Below are 21,959 nucleotides of genomic sequence, written 5' to 3'. Positions count from 1 at the left end.
TATATATATATTGAAAAATATCATTTTTTATATATGAAAAATAAAAAATTAATTATGTGAACTGGAAAGCAAAAAATGAAAATTTCAAAAGGAAAAAAATATAGAAGAATTCAAAATTGAAAAAGTTATAACCAATGTGTAGGGCTCTCATCAGGGGGGGGGGGGAACACCCTGACATTGGCTTAACATAGCACGTTTCTGAGAGCATATCCTGGCATTCATAGCCTAAATAGATGCTCGATCCCCTGACATTCTGCTAAAGTACATTTGAATTCAAAAATCAAAGCCAAAACCAAATGTTTTTTGTCAAATTTATGAAATAGCCAAGTGGCAGTCAATAAAAAAATATATAATATAAAAATAGATGCAGAAGGTGCATGTACATACCATGCACTAGTCCTCATTTTACAGGGTTGTGTTCAAAGTGAATGGTTATAGTTATTGGTGTGAGGAGGAAGTAAGTCCAAGGTGTAAGGAGGAAACCCACGAGGCTTTTCGAATAGACGTCATAATCATCATCAGCATCACTCCTGAGGGACATACACTGGATGATCCCCATAGAGATCAATGTTAAAATTTCAGATTTTAGCATAGAAATGCCGAAATTTAGTGGGTTTTCCGCCACATCAATAATTTTAAAAATTGAATTGAATCTTTGGTTTTCAGAATATTGAGCTCTCTTAGAGATATGAAGCCTAGAAAATTAAATATAAAATAATGAGCCAGACCCCCTTTTGAGGTGGATATTCATGCAATAACGTTGATTTCAAATTTTTATATCTTCTCGAGCATCAAAATGAGAATTAATGTCTCCGTATTGTCTTATATTATCCAATTGCATGAATCGATATAGTTTAGGATGTTTTGAAATTATGGGCCCATATAAATTACATCAAAGAAATTCCACAGCTTTAATCAAGCATTTTTTAAAGCAAAAACAGGAAGATTGATGCCAAGAAATTTTCATTTTTTGCTTTCCAGTTCACATAATTAATTTGTTTTATTTTTTCATATATAAAAATTGATATTTTTCATTTTTTTTTTCACTATTTTTAACCTTTTACTTGCCTTTCTGATTTTTTAGTTCAACCAAGTAATATTTGAAAAAATCCTCAACATTTTTTGGACTGGATTCATCTATGTACATTGTACTTTGAATTGAAAAAAAAATAAATTTTTTTGCCTTTTCTTTCTAGAAAAATGGTGAAAAAGTTCTAAAATACTAATTTGTGTATATTTAACTAGAACTTAGCATTTAAAAAAAATTAACCTCAATGTTTCCCTCTCAACTGACACAAAATGAATAAATAAAATACTTTCATAAGCAGAATGTATGATAGCAAAAATTCAAAAAACAGATCCCTTTAATTACCTGTTTTTGTCTGTCTTTTTCAACTAGATTGAATAATACTCTTTTTTTGCCATCGAGAGCAGATTTTTCCTCGATCAAATCATTTTTTCTCTTTTGTAGGATCTAAATATTGAAATGAAAAATTCTGAATTAAAGAAACATCACCTGGAAACAATTTTATAAATGATTTTTCTCCATGCATGCATGCATTTCATTGAACACACACCTATCCTTTTATGTCAATTTTAATATTTTCAAAAGTTTTAAGAGAAACAATACAGCAATATTCAAACTTAGGTTTTCCCAATGCGATTTACATGAGCTAAGAGTAGAATATAGTTGAAAAATACCCACATTCTTTAAATTCAAGTATAATTATAGGATTATTGATGATGGCTAGCAATTACTAAGTGGTAATCAAGGAAGAACTATTTAGCACAATAGAGAATAGAATACCTACCACATATTTAATGAAACTATGCCAACTTTTTAGAGTACAATTTCAGCTGGGGAAGTTCAAAAGGATGAAAACACACTTAGCTGTGATTTTAAAAATGCTAACTTAAAGGCTTTAAGAATCTAAGGCTTGAATTGGCATCAGTCATTTTCACAAACTGTTCACAATTTTATGTCAGAGATTAAAAATTATTGGAATTTTGACCTTAGAGTTAGTGTTTTTCTTGCCATTTAACATGAGTGGCTTATCTACTGACCCCAAGTGTTATCTAAACATTCAAAGCACAATGCATATGGCATTTGTTTGTAAGATTTTAGAAAATATGGACTTTTTCAAAGACCACAAATTATGGCAACAAAGCAAATGACATTTTTTACAAAGCCCATCTGTATCAAACTCTCCCCCTCCCCTTTCCCACACCATTTATTAAGTTGTGTAAAAAATAAATGCAGTTTTGATTGTAATTTTTACTAAAAGATATGCTCTTCCTAAATTTTGGTACTAATTAACCAATATTTATAACGTTGCATGAAAAATTCTGATTTATGTTGTTATTGTTGATACCCCCTATCGAGTAACTTCAAGAGTATATTGCTGCATAATAAATGTCCAAGCTGAACAATACAAATGCACACTCAGCTCTGATCAAAAAAACAATTAAGAATTAACTGCCAGCAGTAAATACTTTGGTGCATATAAAAATTATGATTAGTGGTAGAAATACGTATGTCTGCATCTGAATGGGGAGAAAGTCTCTCAGTGGTTGATCTGAACCATATTAAAATAACCGCAAGGAAAAAATTTTTCCCTTTTGATTATCTTTTCCCTTGAATATAGTATTCCACGGATGCTACAGCTCCAATTCAAAAAAATTAGGATAACGTGAAAAAAGCATTACACGATTTACAAATTGATTTTATTTCACTGGAATGAAAATGTCCACAATTTCTATTGTATGTCAATTGATTCTACATACTTTGCAGAAAAATTTAACACATAAATAAAAACTAACTTTACAAATTTAGAAAAAATCACAAATAATGTCACAAAACTTGAGAAATCACTCAAAATAAATGCAATTAAATGTTGAATATTTTGTGGCATCTCCCTTAGTTTTAATAACCTCTCGTAAATGATTTTGCACAAAAACTATTGCAAAAATCAGATTTTTGCAATCGTTTTTACTGAAACTTGCCCACGTGGTCTTCAAACTCATTAAACATTCATTTTTATCTTTTGTAACAAACTTTTGAAGATGTTTCATTATGACACCTTATAAATTCTCTATGGGACTCAAATCTGATGAATTTGATGGCCAAGGAGAAGCAATTTAATTTGTTTTTTCAGCGAGCCAAGTAGTGGTCGATTTCAAAGTATGAGAAGATGCATAGTTTTATTGGAAGATGAAATAAACTGCCGATGGTATCATGCAGAGTATTCTAGAATTTCTTGATATATAACAGAATTTACTCTTTTGATGAAAATACAAAACCTCCCTGGGCCCTTAGCGCCCTATTCCAGTCACCTCATAACTGTTTTTGTTTGCACCATCGTACTCTAGCATTCATTTGTTCTCATGTAAGGAGCAGCTTCCTCTTGGGCATATGGCATTTATATCCATAATGATGGCTGAGTCGCCTAAGTGTAGTGGAGGACGACGCATTGACACCAAGTCCTTTCCACTTTCTATGCATGAACCTGACGCTATGAAAGCGGTGAAATCGCATAATATTTTTTTAAGAGGCTGTCTTGCCTCACAATAGTAATTGGCTTACGGCCACTATTTGTGTGTTATCTCTGAAAATTGCTATCATTTGAATGATGTCTTGAAAGTTTACTCACACTTGCTTGAGAGCACTTTTTTTTCCAGGCGATCATCTACTAAGTAAATCCTTCTTTGAGGAGATTCACTACCAGAGATTTTAGACTTTTTGTTAAATCTTTCTTTCGACCCATTTTCAACACACAACTGAATAAAACCAGTCTGCAAGCCCGCCTTTGTCTAATGGCTGATAGCATGATTTATGCAAATTTTGGCACTGGGGCTTATCCAATTGGAAATTCCCCCATTATTCTAATATTTTTATTATTCTAATTTCTAATATTCTAAAATTTTCTCATCTTATTTTTAAAAAAAATATATTATTGCAATTTTAAACGTGTAACAAATGTCACAGGTAAGTTCAATTTATTCTAAACAATACCTATTTTTTTCATTCACTTCTGTTGTTTATTTATTCGGTGATTCTTTTGAAGAAAATAAAATGACGACTTTTTGTGTTATTCAAATTTTTTGAATCTGAGATGTACAACCTAGTGGTTAAGGCAACGCAAGGTCCCTCTTTCCAAGAAGCTTTTTGAGAGGGCTCAGTCCTACTTCTCTCATATACACTTGTGTATCACTACACCAGATAGTGACTTTGGATTTTAGACATTCCCTCCCTCACCCCCTAAATTTCATGAAAAATATACTTGATACTTTTTTCTGTAATTTTGGGCATATAAACCCAAAAACTTGGGTTTGAGCTAGAACTCTGCTTTCCAGTGAAAACTCAGTCATGAATGTATTTAGAGGACCAAAAAAAAGAAAGAATAAATTTTTGATCAACCGTGTTATAAGCTGCAGCAAATGATTTGTAAGTTTCATGCAATATTTTAATTGCTCTTTGCAATGTTTGTGTGCATTGTCATAAAAAAACTTACACACACGTATATATTCAAAAAAATATGAACATCTCTTTTAAGGACTAATTTTCTCTATGTTTTTTTGTTAATACAGTGTCTAATACATCCAAAAGAAAACTTAGTGAGTTTTCCTTGACCTTTGCTAGACTCATTATAGTAGTGATACCCAAAGTTATGCCCAATGCACCATTGCAAACTGCAAACAAGTTGCTGTAACTGGTAACAACTATACTACAGTTAATGTAGAAGTATTGAGCAATAAAATTTTGCATTTGGGGGCTACCATCCTCACATTTCATTTAAACTTGCTATTTGGTGAAACCATCCTCGCATTTAGTTTTAAACTTATTATTAGGTGATGTCTCATTGGTGATTCAATACTCATAATTTTTGACTACATTAGCGATTTAAAACTCATTATTTGGTGACTGGTAATTTAAGACTAGTTATTTAAGGACATTAGCAAATTAGCTGACCACCACTGCATGATCACGGGAATGTATCAGCTTTCACAATAGGTAGCCCAAAGTAAGTTGGAGGTAAAATCAAGGGCAGGAAAATACAAAAATTGATTCATAAAAAAGTATGAGTCCTTCTCTTATTTTGTCAATTTTCCTTGACCTTTTTTCCCCCTTCCCATTTCATGACTTTCCCATGATGGTAGATACCATCACAGCATGCAGATACCATCACAGCATGTATGTTGACAACATACAATACACTTATTTTACTGAAAATTGGTAAGATAACTTATGTTTACACAATGACTTTCTTTTTTTAGTCTCTAAGGTGCAGTCATTATCAAATTTTTTGACTGATTTTACTTCATCATAGGGGGAAATTCTCATGGTTATATTTTTAGGTATGACAAAACTATGAAGTACGAAAGCCTGGATAACCAAGCAGAGATCGAGATGTAGTTCGGAAAGAAAATTCCCATTCCTCTGTGGGGAATCGAACCACCAATCTCTCACTGTCCGGCAAGTGTTCTAACCATTGAACTATAGGGGACAGACATTTTTATTCCTTAGAGCATATGTATGAATGCTGAATGGGACTGCACGTGGTTATCTAGGCTTTCGTACTTCATATGAACAGCGGTGAGTGACATGGTTTCTCTCTATATGAAAAAACTACTTTGTGTAAAAGAGAAAAACTTTCATATTTGTCTGGGTAGGTTTTATATAAACACAATCTGAAGCCACACATAAATCTCCCTAATTTTTTCCTCCAGGTATGAAAACTGATATCATAAAAAATTCTAAAAATTTTCAAATGCATCACTATCATAAGAACATTCTGTAGTGTGGATGGGACTAAAAGGTTTGTTCATTATTAAGCTAGGCTGGACTTTATTTGTTCAAAGCATCTAAGCCATGTGATGAATGGGCTTTTTTTGCACTTTTAGCTATGTTAAATGAATATTTGTTGCCAAGTTGGTGCAGTTTTAACAGTTACATTTATCACTAGTAGCGAGCACTGTAACTGAACAAAGCCTGTCTCAAGACCTTAGACTTAAGGGGATTCAGAAATAAGATTAAAATGAGATTTAAATTAAAAAATGATTAAAGTAAGATTTAAATTACGAGATGATTAAAGTAAGATTTAAATTAAAAAATGATTAAAGTAAGATTTAAATTAAAAAATGATTAAAGTAAGATTTAAATTACGAGATGATTAAAGTAAGATTTAAATTACGAGATGATTAAAGTAAGATTTAAATTACGAGATGATTAAAATAAGAAGATTCCATAGATGTAGAGTGCTAAAATTTAAACCTTGGATGTTCATCTGCCCTCAAACTGTTACAGCCCACAGTATGGCTCTGCTAGTAACTTGAATTACTCTCAAGCAGTGTTATCCGAAAATATAATTTTGAAGAGTAATTTCACTCCTCTAAAAAATTTTAAGGGGGAGAAGGTATTTTTGTAAAAAAATACTTATTTTTTTAATCTGTGAGAAATAATTATTCAAAAAGTATTTACCTAAAATTTGAAAAGGAGCATTTTTACTCTTCAACAAAATTCTGAGTAGTAAAATTGAATTTTGATGCATGAATCACACATCTGGACAAGTATTGGTAAACACTGCTCTCAAGTAAAGAAGACACTTGTAAGTCATAAGGTCTGTAAAAACTGTTACAATACAATTATTATTATAACTAACGATAAAACCAGACACTATACCTGGGTTTTCTCACCTTAGTCACAAAGGAAACTGAATTTTACATTTATTTTTAACTGTGGGCATATATGCTCCCACTCTGGCTCTTATTTGGTATATACGGAAAATTTGGCAGAGATTGGTATAAAATTATAGATTTGTATTGAGTACATACACACAAAAACAGAAAATAAATTTTCTATAGTGTAACCTGTATGAAACACAGAATGTCAAGACTGAAATTATATTGTTTTAAACAGATTTCCATGTTATAAATGTGCACATTAAAGGACCTTCATGAAATGGATTGCATTTTGCCAAACATTCCATCGATGCGATTATCTTTTGATTCCATTCAACTGATTTCACTTTATACATGGGAGAAAGTGGGGGGGGGGGGGGAATGGGACAAATTTCAGTTTTTGATTTTTTCAAAGGGAAATAAACAAATTTAAATTTAAATTTTTGTTTTATTGACAAACATACAAATTTTTGTTACATGATAAAAATATTCAAAACAAATAATTTCAGTTGCTTTTGCAGTAATGATCAATTTTATAAACCTTTTGTCTCTGGACCTTGGGGTCAAAAGGGACAAGAAAAATGATCCCATAAAAACTGGATAAACACTATGAAATATAGATGGCTTTTTTCTCAGCCAGACATATCAAGGAACCACATTTCACGCACTGTGTCGTGAGGCGCTGAAGTAGAGGCATTAGTAGCCTCTCTTAACTTCTGAAGTTAAGAGAGGCTACTAATGCCTCTACTTCAGCGCCTCACGACACAGTGCGTGAAATTTGGAAGGCAGATTCATGTGTCTCCAGTGGTGTAGATGGTAGCATGCTTGCCCGGTATGCAAGAGGGCCTGGGTTCGAGTCCCGGCGGAGACGTGATGACTTTTCTTTCCGAGCTCACCTCAGCATAATATCCGGAAAATAACTGTTTCCTTGATATCTCTGGCTGAGAAAAAAGCCATCTATATCTCTCTAAACCGTCCCACCCGGGGGCCATTTCCTGAAGTTAAGAGAGGCTACTAATGCCTCTACTTCAGCGCCTCACGACACAGTGCGTGAAATTTGGAAGGCAGATTCATGTGTCTCCAGTGGTGTAGATGGTAGCATGCTTGCCCGGTATGCAAGAGGGCCTGGGTTCGAGTCCCGGCGGAGACGTGATGACTTTTCTTTCTGAGCTCACCTCAGCATAATATCCGGAAAATAACTGTTTCCTTGATATCTCTGGCTGAGAAAAAAGCCATCTATATCTCTCTAAACCGTCCCACCCGGGGGCCATTTCCTGAAGTTAAGAGAGGCTACTAATGCCTCTACTTCAGCGCCTCACGACACAGTGCGTGAAATTTGGAAGGCAGATTCATGTGTCTCCAGTGGTGTAGATGGTAGCATGCTTGCCCGGTATGCAAGAGGGCCTGGGTTCGAGTCCCGGCGGAGACGTGATGACTTTTCTTTCCGAGCTCACCTCAGCATAATATCCGAAAAAATAACTGTTTCCTTGATATCTCTGGCTGAGAAAAAAGCCATCTATATCTCTCTAAACCGTCCCACCCGGGGGCCATTTCCTGAAGTTAAGAGAGGCTACTAATGCCTCTACTTCAGCGCCTCACGACACAGTGCGTGAAATTTGGAAGGCAGATTCATGTGTCTCCAGTGGTGTAGATGGTAGCATGCTTGCCCGGTATGCAAGAGGGCCTGGGTTCGAGTCCCGGCGGAGACGTAATGACTTTTCTTTCCGAGCTCACCTCAGCATAATATCCGGAAAATAACTGTTTCCTTGATATCTCTGGCTGAGAAAAAAGCCATCTATATCTCTCTAAACCGTCCCACCCGGGGGCCATTTCCTGAAGTTAAGAGAGGCTACTAATGCCTCTACTTCAGCGCCTCACGACACAGTGCGTGAAATTTGGAAGGCAGATTCATGTGTCTCCAGTGGTGTAGATGGTAGCATGCTTGCCCGGTATGCAAGAGGGCCTGGGTTCGAGTCCCGGCAGAGACGTGATGACTTTTCTTCCGAGCTCACCTCAGCATAATATCCGGAAAATAACTGTTTCCTTGACTATGAAATATGATTTTGATATACTTTAATGCATAAGGGTCATTCCCAAAAAAAAAGTGTACATTCTACATTTTTGAGATGAGAAATTCAAATTGGAAATTTAGATTGAAAATTGATCTCAAGTTATACCCAATAATAATCTTCCATAAATATTTTTCACTTTTATTTTGTAATATTTTATTTTTTGGATTTTATGACTGAAAATGATGGATTTTGTCACGAAAACAAATATCGCTGTAAAAAAATAAATATTACTTCTGCTGTTTTTATTCCTTAAAATAATGAAATAGACTTATTTCTTACATATAAGCTGAAAAAAAAGTTTAAAAAAATTTCAACTTTTTTTCTGTCGTTTTGATATTTTTTCATGATTTTTTCGAAATAGCACATAGAAAAATTTATTTTTTACATTTTTTTCAACTACTTAAAATTAATTTTTTTCATTTCTGGCAGACAATGGGTTGAGAACTTATAATTTAACATTTTGGTTAAAAGTGCTTTTAATTTTTTTGCCTGTGAACTGCAAAAATGCTTCTCGTAACAGAGTGGACAGAAATGTTTGACTTATAGCAAGAAATCACAATTATTTTAAATACACTTATATTTTTTCAAGAATTATACACACAATATGAAAAGTATCCCAGAGGCTCCTCTATGAGACCTGAAAAACATCCATGCTATGAGGAAATTCAAAAAACACATGTCCACAACAGTACTGACGGGGAATTACCCACCTCTGACTTGGATAGCTTCTAGATTGACACTAAATCACTGAGCAAATTAAAATGTGTGCTAATTAATGTGAAGAGCTTGGGTAATAAGAACGATTTTTTAGAAACTATGATGGTTGTGGAGTATCTGGATCTTATAGCCAGGTATTGATTGGGAGAACCTTTCATCTAGAGATCAGTATGAAAGAGGCTTTCTTAATTTGGTGCTCAAAATTTTTTTGTATCAGCATGTATCAGAAACCACTAAGGGTACTGCTATTTTGAATTTAGTTCTTACTAGTTCTGAGGATCTTGTTGAACATGTTTCGGTGGGGGAAGAGTTTTCTTCCAGTGATCATAGTATCGCCAGATTTCACCGTAACTTTTGTGCTTTGAGAGGAAGGTTAGCGGAAGTTTTCAAAGACTGGTTGGAATCAGTAGGGGTGGTAGGTCAATGGGAAGAATTTAGTGCGAATTTGTACTCTGTTTTGCACGATGTTATACCCTTTCAAGGAAACAGTTATTTTCCGGATATTTTGCTGAGGTGAACTCGGAAAGAGAAGTCATGATGTCTCCCCCGGGACTTGAACCCAGGCCCTCTTGCATACCGGTGCCACACATCTCACACCACAGTGCGTGAAATAAGGAAGGCAGGGTCATGTCTCCAGTGCTGTAGATGGTAGCATGCTTGTCCGGTATGCAAGAGGCCTGGGTTCAAGTCCCAGTGGAGACGTGATGACTTTTCTTTCCGAGTTCACCTCAACAAAAATATCCGGAAAATAACTGTTTCCTTGATATCTCGAGCTGAGAAAAGCCATCTATCTCACATTATACCCTTTGTTCGGAAAAAGCGTGTTTGTACATAGCTCCCTCTATGGATAACGTGTGTAACCTTTATCTTGAGAAGAAAAGAGCATTCAGAGAGTATAAAAGTGGACGAGGTGACCTATCATTGTTTACTGATAAAGGAAGAACGTTGAAGAAAGCAATAAGGGATAGTAAAAAAGAAGTTGAATCTAGGTTGGCAGATAACATTGGCTCTGACCCAAAATCATTTTTTCGATATGTCAATAATGGATGTAAGGGCACAGTTGGCCCCCTCTCGATAGGAGGGTCTAGGCTAGAGAGCAATGTAGGCATGTGTATTGCTTTCGATGACTTTTTCGCGTCAGTTTTTAATGGAGATAATGATATTCGATTTACGGTTGTTGCATGGAGTAATAAAACCCTCAACGATATCAAGTACACTCATGTCCATAAATTAAGGATAATGCCAGCTCCCTCAAATAAAGGTTCAGAAACAAAACAAACGTTACTTATTCATAAAGCCCATTTATTAAACAAAAGATAAAGAACAAAAATGATGGTGTATGTATGATAACATTCATAAAAACTACGATTTTTGCTCCCTGGAGCAATTGTAAAAAATATCTCCTTTACAAAAACTTACTATTACATGGTTGGTATGATGGTAAATACATTGTATGTCTCCCATGCGACGAAATACAGTCCGTACAACGCCTAGGCATGCTGAGTATCAAATTATCGATCTGATCTTGGGGAAGATCACTCCACTCAGCAAGCAATGCTCTCCGAAGTTCCGGTACAAATGTAGGAGGTGGTTGACAGGCTGCAACTCGTCGGCCAAGCATGTCCCACACATGCTCTATCGGATTCAAGTCAGGTGAGAATGCTGGCCATTCCATATGGGTTATATCCTCAGATTCAAGGCATTCGTTTACCATGTTTGCTCGGTGAGGACGGCCGTTGTCATCCATAAACACAAATTCTGCGCCCATGGCACCCCTAAACAAACGTACATGATGTTCCAGAATGATGTCCCGACAAATTTGGGCTTTCATGGTTCCGGTTTGAAGATGCAGGTCTGTTCTGGAACCCAGTATAATTCCACCCCAAACGAGCAATGCTGCACCACCGTAACGGTGTCGTTCAATGATGTTGTCTTGATGGTAACGGGTACCTGGCGTTCTCCATATGAAAGTCAGACGTGAATCAGACTGCAAGCTAAACCTGGACTCGTCAGAAAACATCACACAAGCCCACTGTGACGATGTCCATATTGCATGTTCTCTACTCCAGGCTAATCGCTGTCGACAGTGAGTTGCCGTGAGCAGAACACATCTGACAGGCCTGCGATTATCTTGGAATCGTTGCCAAAGCCTAGAGATGACACTTTGGGCAATTCCAAGTTCCTCGGATACTTCCATCTGAGTACGCCCACATTCCAGGCGGCCGATAATTCTACCACGTAAAAAATCATCCACATGCGTCCTCTGCGTCATAACTATTCGCTTATGGCACTGAGTGCCTTACAGAACACTTGTGAACAATTTTACTTCTTTGCCACCATTCCTTATACACCCCCCCCCCTCTTACACTCTCGTCATTGTGACGTACTATCGGCATCATCTGGTGGCTTCCTGAAATTTGCATATCATTCTTACAGATGTGTGTGATAATTCTACAGGTGAAATTTTTACTTTAGATTTCGATGTCCGTGTGATTCTGAATTATCCTTAATTTATGAATATGAGTGTAGAAGACGTGGAGGTCCTGAATCATCTAAAAAATGTATGTGCAAGCAAAGCACCAGAAGATATCTATCCCAAAGTCCTCAGGGAATGTGCTAATGAATTGTTGGGGCCAGTCGCACAGATATACAGGAGTAGTGTTGCTGAGGGTATCGTCCCAAGGGATTGGAAACTTGCTAATGTTGTTCCAATATTTAAGAAGGGTAGTAGAGAATAATATATTGGCGGATAATCGGCATAGGTTCAGGAAGGGGAAGTCATCTGTAACCAACCTCCTTTGCTTTAATGATCACGTGACAAAGGCTTTGAGTAATGGCAAGAATGTAGATGTTGTTTATCTTGATTTCCAAAAGGCATTTGATCAGGTCTAACATGGTAAACTCTTGAGGCGTTTACATGAGATTGGGATAGGAGGCAACTTGCCGAATTGGATAAAATCATGATTAAAAGATAGCTCGCAATGAGTTATGGTAAACGGGGAATTCTCTGGTTGGACAGACATCACAAGTGGAGTTTCTCAAGGAAGTGTACTTGGCCCCATACTTTTTTCACTTTTTATCGATAAACTCGATCAGGGTATCGATGGGATTGCTAGCAAATTTGCAGATGGCGTGAAGCTAATGGGGATAATCAGGAATCAAAGCGATAGGGAGTTGCTCCAGAGCAACTTAAACAGGATTGCAGCATGGGCAAATGAATGAAGCATGATGTTTAGCGTTGAAAAGTGCATGGTCGCTCACTTTGGTTCAAACAACAAATGTTTCTCTAATGAGTTGAATGGTGTCACTATCCCAGACACAATGTGTGTGTCACCGATTTGGGAAGAATTCTCATTGACAAGTAGCTTAGGTTTTCGGATCATTGTTCAGCAATGGTCAAAAAAACGAATAGAATGTTTGGTTTGATTTTCAAAAAGGTCTCTTCGCGTTCTCCTAAAGTCATTCTTTCGTTTTTTTGAGGCTTAGTTTGTCCTGGACTGGAGTATGCTTTAAGGTTTTGGAGACCATACCTACAGAGGGACATAGACTTGGTTGAAGGGGTGCAGAGAAGAGCTAGGCATGTCCTTATTGGCACAAAGGGATTGAGTTATGAAGAGATACTTCATTTTTTAAATATGTTTAAATTTGATGAGCACAGGTGTCGAGGAGATATGATCAAAGTGTTCAAAATTTTCAACGGGATGGATGAGATGGACCATGAACTTTTAGTACACCGCCAATCAACTGCTTTTACAAGGGGACACCAGTATCGATTGGTAAGGGACAATGCAAGGTTATGGTATCGCAGGGAATTTTTCTCTAGGCAACTGTTTCTGGGGTCTTTTTTTCCATTTTCGTTGAAAGTTACATCCAATGTTGTTTGGTTTTAACCAAGTGGTGGTATCACTAGATGCTGATATAGATGGAAAAAAAATTTAATTATGATGATTATTTATGATAATGATGGAACAGAGTGGACATCTGTCAGAAAAGAATCTGGTACTAAAGACAAAATGAATATTAAGTCATTTTGCAAAAGTCGAATCCAAAATTGTTGATCTAGCATTGAAAGTAAAACTTTCAATGAGCTCAAAAGTGTTATCAGATTTAATCTGGTATAAAAATATATTTCCCAAATAACAGTAACAGAGTGGGCATTTTAAAATGGGCAAAATTTCGGGACACAAACAAAAAAGTTTTTTGTAAGAAAAAAAAAATTTTGTCAAAATTTTATTGTCAGTTTTACTCATCTATGGCACATGTATAAAATGTGACTCCAAGTTTTCTGAAAAAAAATTCCAGGTTTGCACCAAGTCTCTGTTTTGAAACACTTTTTTGAAGTTGGGACAGCCAGATTTTGACCTTTTGCTACAAACACACAATGATTTTTTAAAAACATTAGATACCATCTGAAACAAATTAAGAAACACTGCATGACAGAGAATTAAATGAACAACTGGAAGAAAAAAAAATTACCACCAGAGTGCTCTGAAATTTAAAAAAAAAAATTACAAAATCTGGGAAACAGTTTGTACACTTTTTTGGGGATGACTCATAAAGCCAATGTATATTGAAATGGAAAGTTCCTCATTTCAATTGTTGTTAAGGGGCCGTTCAAGTATAAAGTCATCATCGATGGTGGGGGGGGGGTTCCGATTTGCTGACTTTTGATGACAGGGGGGGGGGGGGGTTTGGATAATGCTTACGTCATCAACCACCCTTTATGAAAATATGAGTTAGGATTCAGAGGGGCAGAGCTGATGACGACATTTTGCTGACGAGGGGGGGGGGGGTTCAAAATTGGCTACAAATTTGCTTATGTAATACTTGAACAGCCCCTAAGCTATTAACTTTGTTACCTTATGCTTGAGAGAAAACACTTTGTTACGCCTTTGTTAAGTGATGACAAATATTCCTCCATATTTTTTAGTCCATACATTCATTTCATAGCCTAATTGTTGAAAATCTAAAAAAAAGTTACATTAGATAAACCAGAAACACAGCTACATCATTACTACATGTCCCATTAGACTCCAAATGGTAATGCTAGATGCTCCAAATGCTAGATGAAATCTAAACATAATAATGGGGAAGGGTTCACTTCTTGTAATTAATGACAACAGCTAGATTGTTGTCATTCTGATGTGAAAGAAACATTTGAAAAAAAAAAAAAAAAACACAAAGTAAATAATCTATTAGACACCACTTTTTCCCAATAGATTGTGAACGACACAAATACCTCAATTTTCTGGATGACAATATTCTTCTCTCGTTCTGAAGAGCTTGCAACACCACTGAGAATACCTTTTGGACTATAAAATTGCAAATGAATTTGTTACTTGTATCATGATGCAAATTAAAAAAAAATTAATTTCATTAGTGAGCAAAACATGCACAATATATTTTTTACATTCCATGATGTATTATGCTTTATTATATTTTTCAACACAGAAGCAGCCTAATGTCATCTTAAAAACTTAGTGGTTTGGTAAAATAAACTGCTATTCACCTTATGAGCCCAAAATATATCAGGTGGGTCCAGAAGTCTGGACATGTTGTGAAAAAAATATTTTAAAAAAGCTGTTAAAGATAGAGACAAACAACTTAAAGTATTTGAAAGAGATGATCATTATCACTTTCTTTCATTAAGAAATTATTTTCACAGTAGCAAAATGAATCACTGCCTTATCACTAAAAAAATGAATAAATAAAAAGTAAAAAATACACATACATAACAAAAGTGAAAATAAACAAACACTTGGAATGATATTTTGCTGAAAGACCACAAAAGTTTTGTATAGATGCCATTATGTGACTGATTTTTCTGTTACGTTGTAACATTACTAGAACTCCCTGTGGGATGGGATCAACTTCCAATCCCTATATATAATCAGCACATGTTTATAGATTTGAATTTATGTTTTTGTCTGTTTATATACAATTTGTTTCATAAAGTAATTTCTTACCCTTTTTGGATGACCCCACAATCACCAATTGTTGATAGCCATAGTGAAATGAGAGATCCTATCCTAGCCAATTCATTATTTTGTTGTCATAGTTGCCATAGTATTTTTGTGAAATTCTGAAAAATCAACCTGTGTGTGTGAATATGTAAATCAGCTAAACTGAAGATGGCGTGCACTAAAAATAGTTTTTTAAGATGGCCATGCCACAGGTATAGTTTCAGGCACAAACAGAGCACGAGCCGATGTTCCTCCTCACATCTTGCTCCCACCTCCATCTTCACTACCATTCTTGTTGTCCAGGTAGGAAAGTTGCTTGCTTAGCCTGTCATGTTCACCTGAAATGACCTATACATAGAATCCTCTTACAATTGTACTAGGCACAAAACCCAGCTGGGCTGTATACTTTTACCTGTTCTAATATGTCAATCTGTCTCTGTCATCTGAGATTCTGAATTCCCTACCAGTAGCTGTCATTGAGTTTCTTAGTGGGTCGACACGATTGTCCGATCATGCCCACCTGTTGTCCTCGCTTTAATGGTACTATACCACTATTGGGCGATCTGTCTCCTCCAAGACCACTCTGCTTCTCTGATGACAGTTTTGGCCTCCTCTCCCCAGAACAACCCAACCCACACGGGTAGAGGATTTACATCCCGGAAGGGAAAGAACCCGGGTCTTGTCTGGTCTGTCAGTTGTGGTCCCTGAAACTTTGTTGTTACTGTTCCACTATGGTGTGCTATCTAATGCCAACTGTTACTCTGAAATAATTACTGGACTCATCTGGCAGCAACTGTGTGACTATTGAATGGATTTTTTTTGTTTTAACATTATGGGAGAAGTTAATAATTCTGTTACAGTTGAATAATAAATTTAATTGCTATTCATAGAAATCTGTTGAGGTTGGTTTACTTGTCTCTGTGTGATTTGTACCACCACACCTCGTCCAGGAAATCTGGTTGTATGCAACTTTGACTTAGGATGGGTCATTGTTGGATAAGTAGATTAGGATAAGTAGTCTGTAGGAATTTGATTTAACTAATACAAACATAAGTTAATCCTAAGTAAGATTGGTTAAGTATTTTCATACAAATTTTTCTGCAGTAGCAAGCTGAATTTATAGGTTGGCTAAGTTGAATTGAAATTTTCACGCCATGATTTATTGTTAAGTTCAATCATTCAATAATTTAAATATCTTAATAGCTACAATGAAGGGAAAAGAAGTGACTTTTAGGAATACAAGAACACATTTGTTCTTTGATCAGCAGTAGAATCAAAATAACAGACAAAAAAACTCAATATAGTCTAATCCCGTTTTAACGAATACCGTTATAGCAAAAATCTTGTTTTAACGAACACTTTTCTAATCCCCCAAATAAGTTTACATAGGAACAATGCTAGGTAACCTGGAATTCCTTTATAACAAAATTTCGTTTTAACGAAGTGATTCGTCTGGTTCCTTGGCATTTTTTATACCAGGATTTGGCTGTATATCTTACATGCATGTGGGAAAGATGGCGCCACATGCCGGGATTGAGTTGGTGACTGTCTGTGGGTGCGTGTGCGCAGGGTGGACGAGGAGAAGGATTGACGACGCTGTGGACGAAAGACGTATAGGAATGTCTGTAACTGTATATGAATAATAATAATTATAGATCATGATTAAAATCTCACAAATATGGGGGCTCTTGCCGGGATGGATGTGATATGTAAAATCAATATCTCCTTCACTGAGAGAGGCATTGAAGTTAGTGGTTTACGTGATGACGCCGAAAATTCAGTAAAATAGGCTCAAATCGTGTGTTTACAAGACGACCAACCAACGCTAGTGAGTGAGGGAAAAAACGCTTGCTTAACAGACGGCGATAAGACTGAAGCAGAATCGTCAGCACCAACAAATTGTGCTCTGTTGACAGCTGCGGTGAATGAAAACGAAGGCGACGTGGGGTATAGTGGCAACAAGTACATTAAAGAAAAATTAGAGGAGAGACAGAAGCAGATTGAGGACAAGAGTGTCATTGAACACCTGAAACAAGAACTGTCTGAGATGACGAAAAGACACCAAATGGAGCTGATTTTAAGACTGAATGAAAAAGAGATGGAACTGAAAGCTGAATTTGAAAGAGAAAGAGGCTTTGTTGACGGCGCAGAAGAATCTCCTACAACGGGAGAAAGAGGAAGAGATGAAGGCATTGAAAGATTTGTTACATCAAGCCATTGACAGAACTGTATCAAGGTGCATGGGTGAAATGCAACTGAGAGTTGAAACACTCTTGACTGAGGATTTGATAAGATGGATGGCTAAGAAACAGATGGATGAAGTGACAGACGAAAAGAGGAAGACGTTCAACTCAAGACGGAAGATCGCAGATAAATGTCATGCTGCTGTTTTGATCGCGATCAAGGGATATCAGTTTCAGGACTTGAAGACGCGGTCAGAGTGTCGAAAATCTCGACAGACTGATGATGAAAGTCAAGGTGAAAGACGCATACGATGAGATCATTGATTATGACGTACCATCGATAATCGTCAGCTGTGCTGAGTGCATGATGAAGTGGATGTTCCGTAAAAACAGATCTTCCAGGATGGAAGATTTGCAGGATGGCCGATTGTCGGAAAGATGGTGCCACATGCTGGGATCGAGTTGGTGACTGTGTGTAGTCGCGCGTGCGCAGGGTGGACGAGGAGAAGGATTGACGATGCGGTGGACGAAAGACGTATAGGAATGTCTGTAACATGTATATAAATAATAATTATCGTTCATGATTAAAATCTTACATGCATGTCATGATCTCGCAACATATCATACATGCATGTCAAAATAACGTAGGTAAACAATATAAGGAGGCCTTGTAAGCCTCAATTACATATGAAACTTTGTTTTATCATGTTTGTTATAAGCAAGTCTAACTGTAATAGAAAAATTACCAATTCCACATCTTTTCTATACACAGGAATATTTGACAATGTCAAAATATCTGAAGTTGAAAAATTATGGAAAAGAATAAAGACATAGATGCACTATATTTTCTTCCCCAACAGCATTTTTTTTTACATTAGTAAAACACATACTTACTTGATTACTCTAGTGTTACAGGAAACATTTCTATTACCATACTTTGACCGATGCAACATGTACTGCAAAACAAAGATGAACAAAATTTAAAATTCAGAAAATTGAGAAATTTTATCAAAACTCATGGTAATTTACTTTTAGATTGAATAAATTATGACCCTTTTTCATCATCTTTTCTGTAAAAAATGAAAATAATAGCAAATAAGTTTGATATTTTCTGCATGAAGCACACAACATGGAGTTTTTACAAAATGTCATCTGATTACCCAATTCCATTCTTGAAGGCTATTTGTTTTTTATGTTTGACTTAATGAGATGAATTAATTTATTATTGATGTCCAAAAAATGTTACTCACATTGCTTCTCATAATTTTGATGAACGTAAAGAATTTTTTTTGCTCATGAATTCATAATACAGTGAAAATTTTATATAATGATACATAACAATATAACCTATATAACAATAAATCTTTTGTAACTACAGTCAAACTTCGTTAAAGGCCTGTTTACACGCTGTAAGTGATTAAGTTTGTACTAAATTTTAAGTTACCGATTGTTCTTGAAAGTGTCCATACGATAAGTCATCAAGTAGATGCTCATTGGATAATTTTTATGGAGGCCAAGAGCAACTAGCGCATGCACGCTTCAGTCTACTCAAAGCTACGAAGGGAGAGAGACGCAATGCGCTGGAGAATAATAGTAATAATTTTTTATTTATCTGCCGTTCAGAGGTGTTTTTTTTAAAGCCCATAGCTTTCGTAACAGTGGATGAAGATGATCCGGTAGAACTTATGAATACTGTGATCAGAGCCACATTATACGATATTTTTTTAAAAGAAGCATATAAATTTATTCACTTTCACTTACACAAGAGCATAGGCGGAGATTGACTTGGAAGTCTGGGGGGGGGGGCACAATGATGATGTCAATTCATATATACATTAGATCAGTCGACTCCACGTTTGACTCTGGGGGGGGGGGGTGCCCAAAAACGATGGTGTATGTATGATACCATTCATAAAAACTATGATTTTTGCTCCCTGGAGCAATTGTAAAAAATATCTGCTTTCAAGGTTATAAAGTTTGAATATGTCTGCCCAATATCAATCTATTCTCTGAACTGATTTCACTTCTTGTAATTATTTGCATTGTAGTGCAACCCATTCATCACACATAATTAATAGTTCTGTTGGTGATACAATGTTGAGCAACATCCCAGCAATACGTGAGGGAGTAATGTACCATCCCAGCAATGCACGAGAGGGAGTGCAAACGTTTCATTCTCTCCAACAACATGTTTGGGAAAGGTAGGACATTAATATAAAAAAGGTATCTCACAGAAGTTATGTAAAATGAGCACATGCTCCTAGTACTAATTCCTTCCTTTGACTATTGTTAAGAGCATGCCCCTCCCCCACCAATGCAGTGGCGGACCGTGCTGCCATATTGGGCGCCGCTTTAGGAGGGGTGCTGAATGGAATTGAAAGGGTGAAAAAAGCTTTGTTTACCAAAAAAAAACGCCTTCAGTAGCGCCAAAAACAGATTCCACATGGGTAGAAATTGTTTTCCTTGAGCTGCCCCTGTGTTCACCAAATCCGGATTTTCGCAATGTGAAATTGCCACGATCGGCAACTGCCGACGATAATCACACGACCGCATAGTGACTAGATGACAAAACTATGAATATTTTAGCTGGAGTTTTAACAGATCCCATTTTTTTCCAATGATCTTCGAAAAATGTCGGTAAATTAACGAGTAAACTAATCCTCTTTTCGATGTATGCGGTCTTAGAACGCATGTTGGCAGCCGCGAAATTACCGTAATTTTCAGTATATAACCTGGAGGAGAAAAAACGGTCTTCGAAATCGGAAAATTCGGCATATTCATTCAGGGACTTTGATAGCCCGCCGGTTAACCAATAACAGTATAGGACTTTATACTTCAAGGTAGTAGAACTACTTTCCAAGGTCACGACATAACGCGATTGTGGTAGATGGTGGGAAGTGAAAAAAAAATTAAAGTTTCTCCCTCCGTATTTTTTTTCCGTGTCTCGGAAAGAACGCGTCCCGTGAACAAAATTTTCATGCTTCTTTTTCCTAAATTCCCGGTATTTGACGCACTACAGTGGATTAGCGGTACCTACGCGAACCAGAAACAAGAATTGGCGCGAATGCGCAGGGATTTGGCGTCTTGGCGCACCATGTAGCAAGAGAACCGTTTCGGCGCAGTTTGGCGCAATTGGCGCAGCTCTTGCACCCCTGATATTGCATGTTCTCTACTCCAGGCTAATCGCTGTCGACAGTGAGTTGCCGTGAGCGGAACACATCTGACAGGCCTGCGAGCATATAGACCAATATCTCCCAAACGTCTGTACACGGTTTGCCTTGAAACTGTGGTACCCGTGGCTGCAGATAGCTGACGAGACAGGTCGGACGCTGTGCTCCGTCTGCTTCTTTTGGCAGTTACTGCCAAATACCGGTCTTCATTCGGCGGTGTAACTCGGGGTGACCTGTACTGTAACGTCTACTGACATTTCCGTTATCTTGGAATCGTTTGGACAATTGCAATTCCAAGTTCCTCGGATACTTCCATCTGAGTACGCCCACATTCCAGGCTGCCGATAATTCTACCACGTAAAAAATCATCCACATGCGTCCTCTGTGTCATAACTATTCGCTTATGGCACTGAGCGCCTTACAGAACTCTTGTGAACAATTTTACATCTTTGCCACCATTCCTTCTATACCCTCTTCTTACACTCTCGTCATTGTAACGTACTATCGGCATCATCTGGTGGCTTCCTGAAATTTGCATATCATTCTTACAGATGTGTGTGATAATTCTACAGGTGAAATTTTTACTTTAGATTTCGATTTCCGTGTGATTCTGAATTATCCTTAATTTATGGACATGAGTGTAGTTCAACAAACATTCATGGCAAAAATTCAAGATATTCTTCAACAAACTTGAAGGTTGTGTCCCTCTGGCCACTTCACTATCCTGTATTTCTGCGGAATTCTAGCGAAACAGTAGGAGATGACAGAGCATAAACATTAAGATCAAAATAAACCCCCTGAGAGAGCGAAAAGACTGATATCTGAGTGGCAGGTCACTCCCACTGGCGCATGCACACAGGTCTACTTAACCGGAAAAATAGAACCATTTTTATTTCACTAAAGTACTAAATCACTTATGCACTTGCCACTTACCAACTAAAGCCGTGTAAACGGCCCTTATCGTCTGCATACATTGTAACGTACTTGGCAACTTAGTTACTAACTTAATCACTTACCGGGTGTAAACGGGCCTTAATTTGAAGCTCAGGGGGGACAGCAAAAAAGTTCGAATTATCCAATTCATCGACGTAAGATAACTATACTTTCACAAAAAATCAAAAATTCTCAATTATAAAAATACATACTGAATGCTATCCTTCACTATGCCTGTATAAA

At 36.7% G+C, this 21,959-nt stretch overlaps 1 protein-coding gene and 4 non-coding genes across 5 annotated transcripts in view; 4 read left to right on the top strand and 1 right to left on the bottom strand.

Annotated features, from left to right (window-relative positions):
* Nucleotides 1-21,959, bottom strand: part of LOC149067011 (structural maintenance of chromosomes protein 5-like) — a 254,890-nt gene that overhangs the window by 79,390 nt on the left and 153,541 nt on the right. The window contains exons 15-17 of the mRNA XM_089252810.1: nt 18,508-18,569; nt 14,707-14,779; nt 1,373-1,474 (exon numbers count right to left, since the gene is read on the bottom strand). Of these exons, the coding sequence (XP_089108936.1) occupies nt 1,373-1,474; nt 14,707-14,779; nt 18,508-18,569 (237 nt within the window). The remainder of the gene's footprint in view (nt 1-1,372; nt 1,475-14,706; nt 14,780-18,507; nt 18,570-21,959) is intronic.
* TRNAT-GGU (transfer RNA threonine (anticodon GGU)) lies at nt 7,476-7,549 on the top strand. Its single transcript has one exon. It is a non-coding gene; the product is annotated as a tRNA-Thr (tRNA).
* TRNAT-GGU (transfer RNA threonine (anticodon GGU)) lies at nt 7,755-7,828 on the top strand. Its single transcript has one exon. It is a non-coding gene; the product is annotated as a tRNA-Thr (tRNA).
* TRNAT-GGU (transfer RNA threonine (anticodon GGU)) lies at nt 8,034-8,107 on the top strand. The gene has a single exon. It is a non-coding gene; the product is annotated as a tRNA-Thr (tRNA).
* Nucleotides 8,314-8,387, top strand: TRNAT-GGU (transfer RNA threonine (anticodon GGU)). Its single transcript has one exon. It is a non-coding gene; the product is annotated as a tRNA-Thr (tRNA).

Source organism: Pholcus phalangioides, unplaced genomic scaffold (assembly GCF_987345545.1).
Source record: "Pholcus phalangioides strain wild (caught in Gottingen) unplaced genomic scaffold, Ppha-v1.0 ptg000031l_1, whole genome shotgun sequence".
Lineage (NCBI taxonomy): Eukaryota > Metazoa > Arthropoda > Arachnida > Araneae > Pholcidae > Pholcus > Pholcus phalangioides.
The sequence above is the reverse complement of the archived record's forward strand: the minus strand, read 5'-3'. Positions and strand labels throughout refer to the sequence as shown.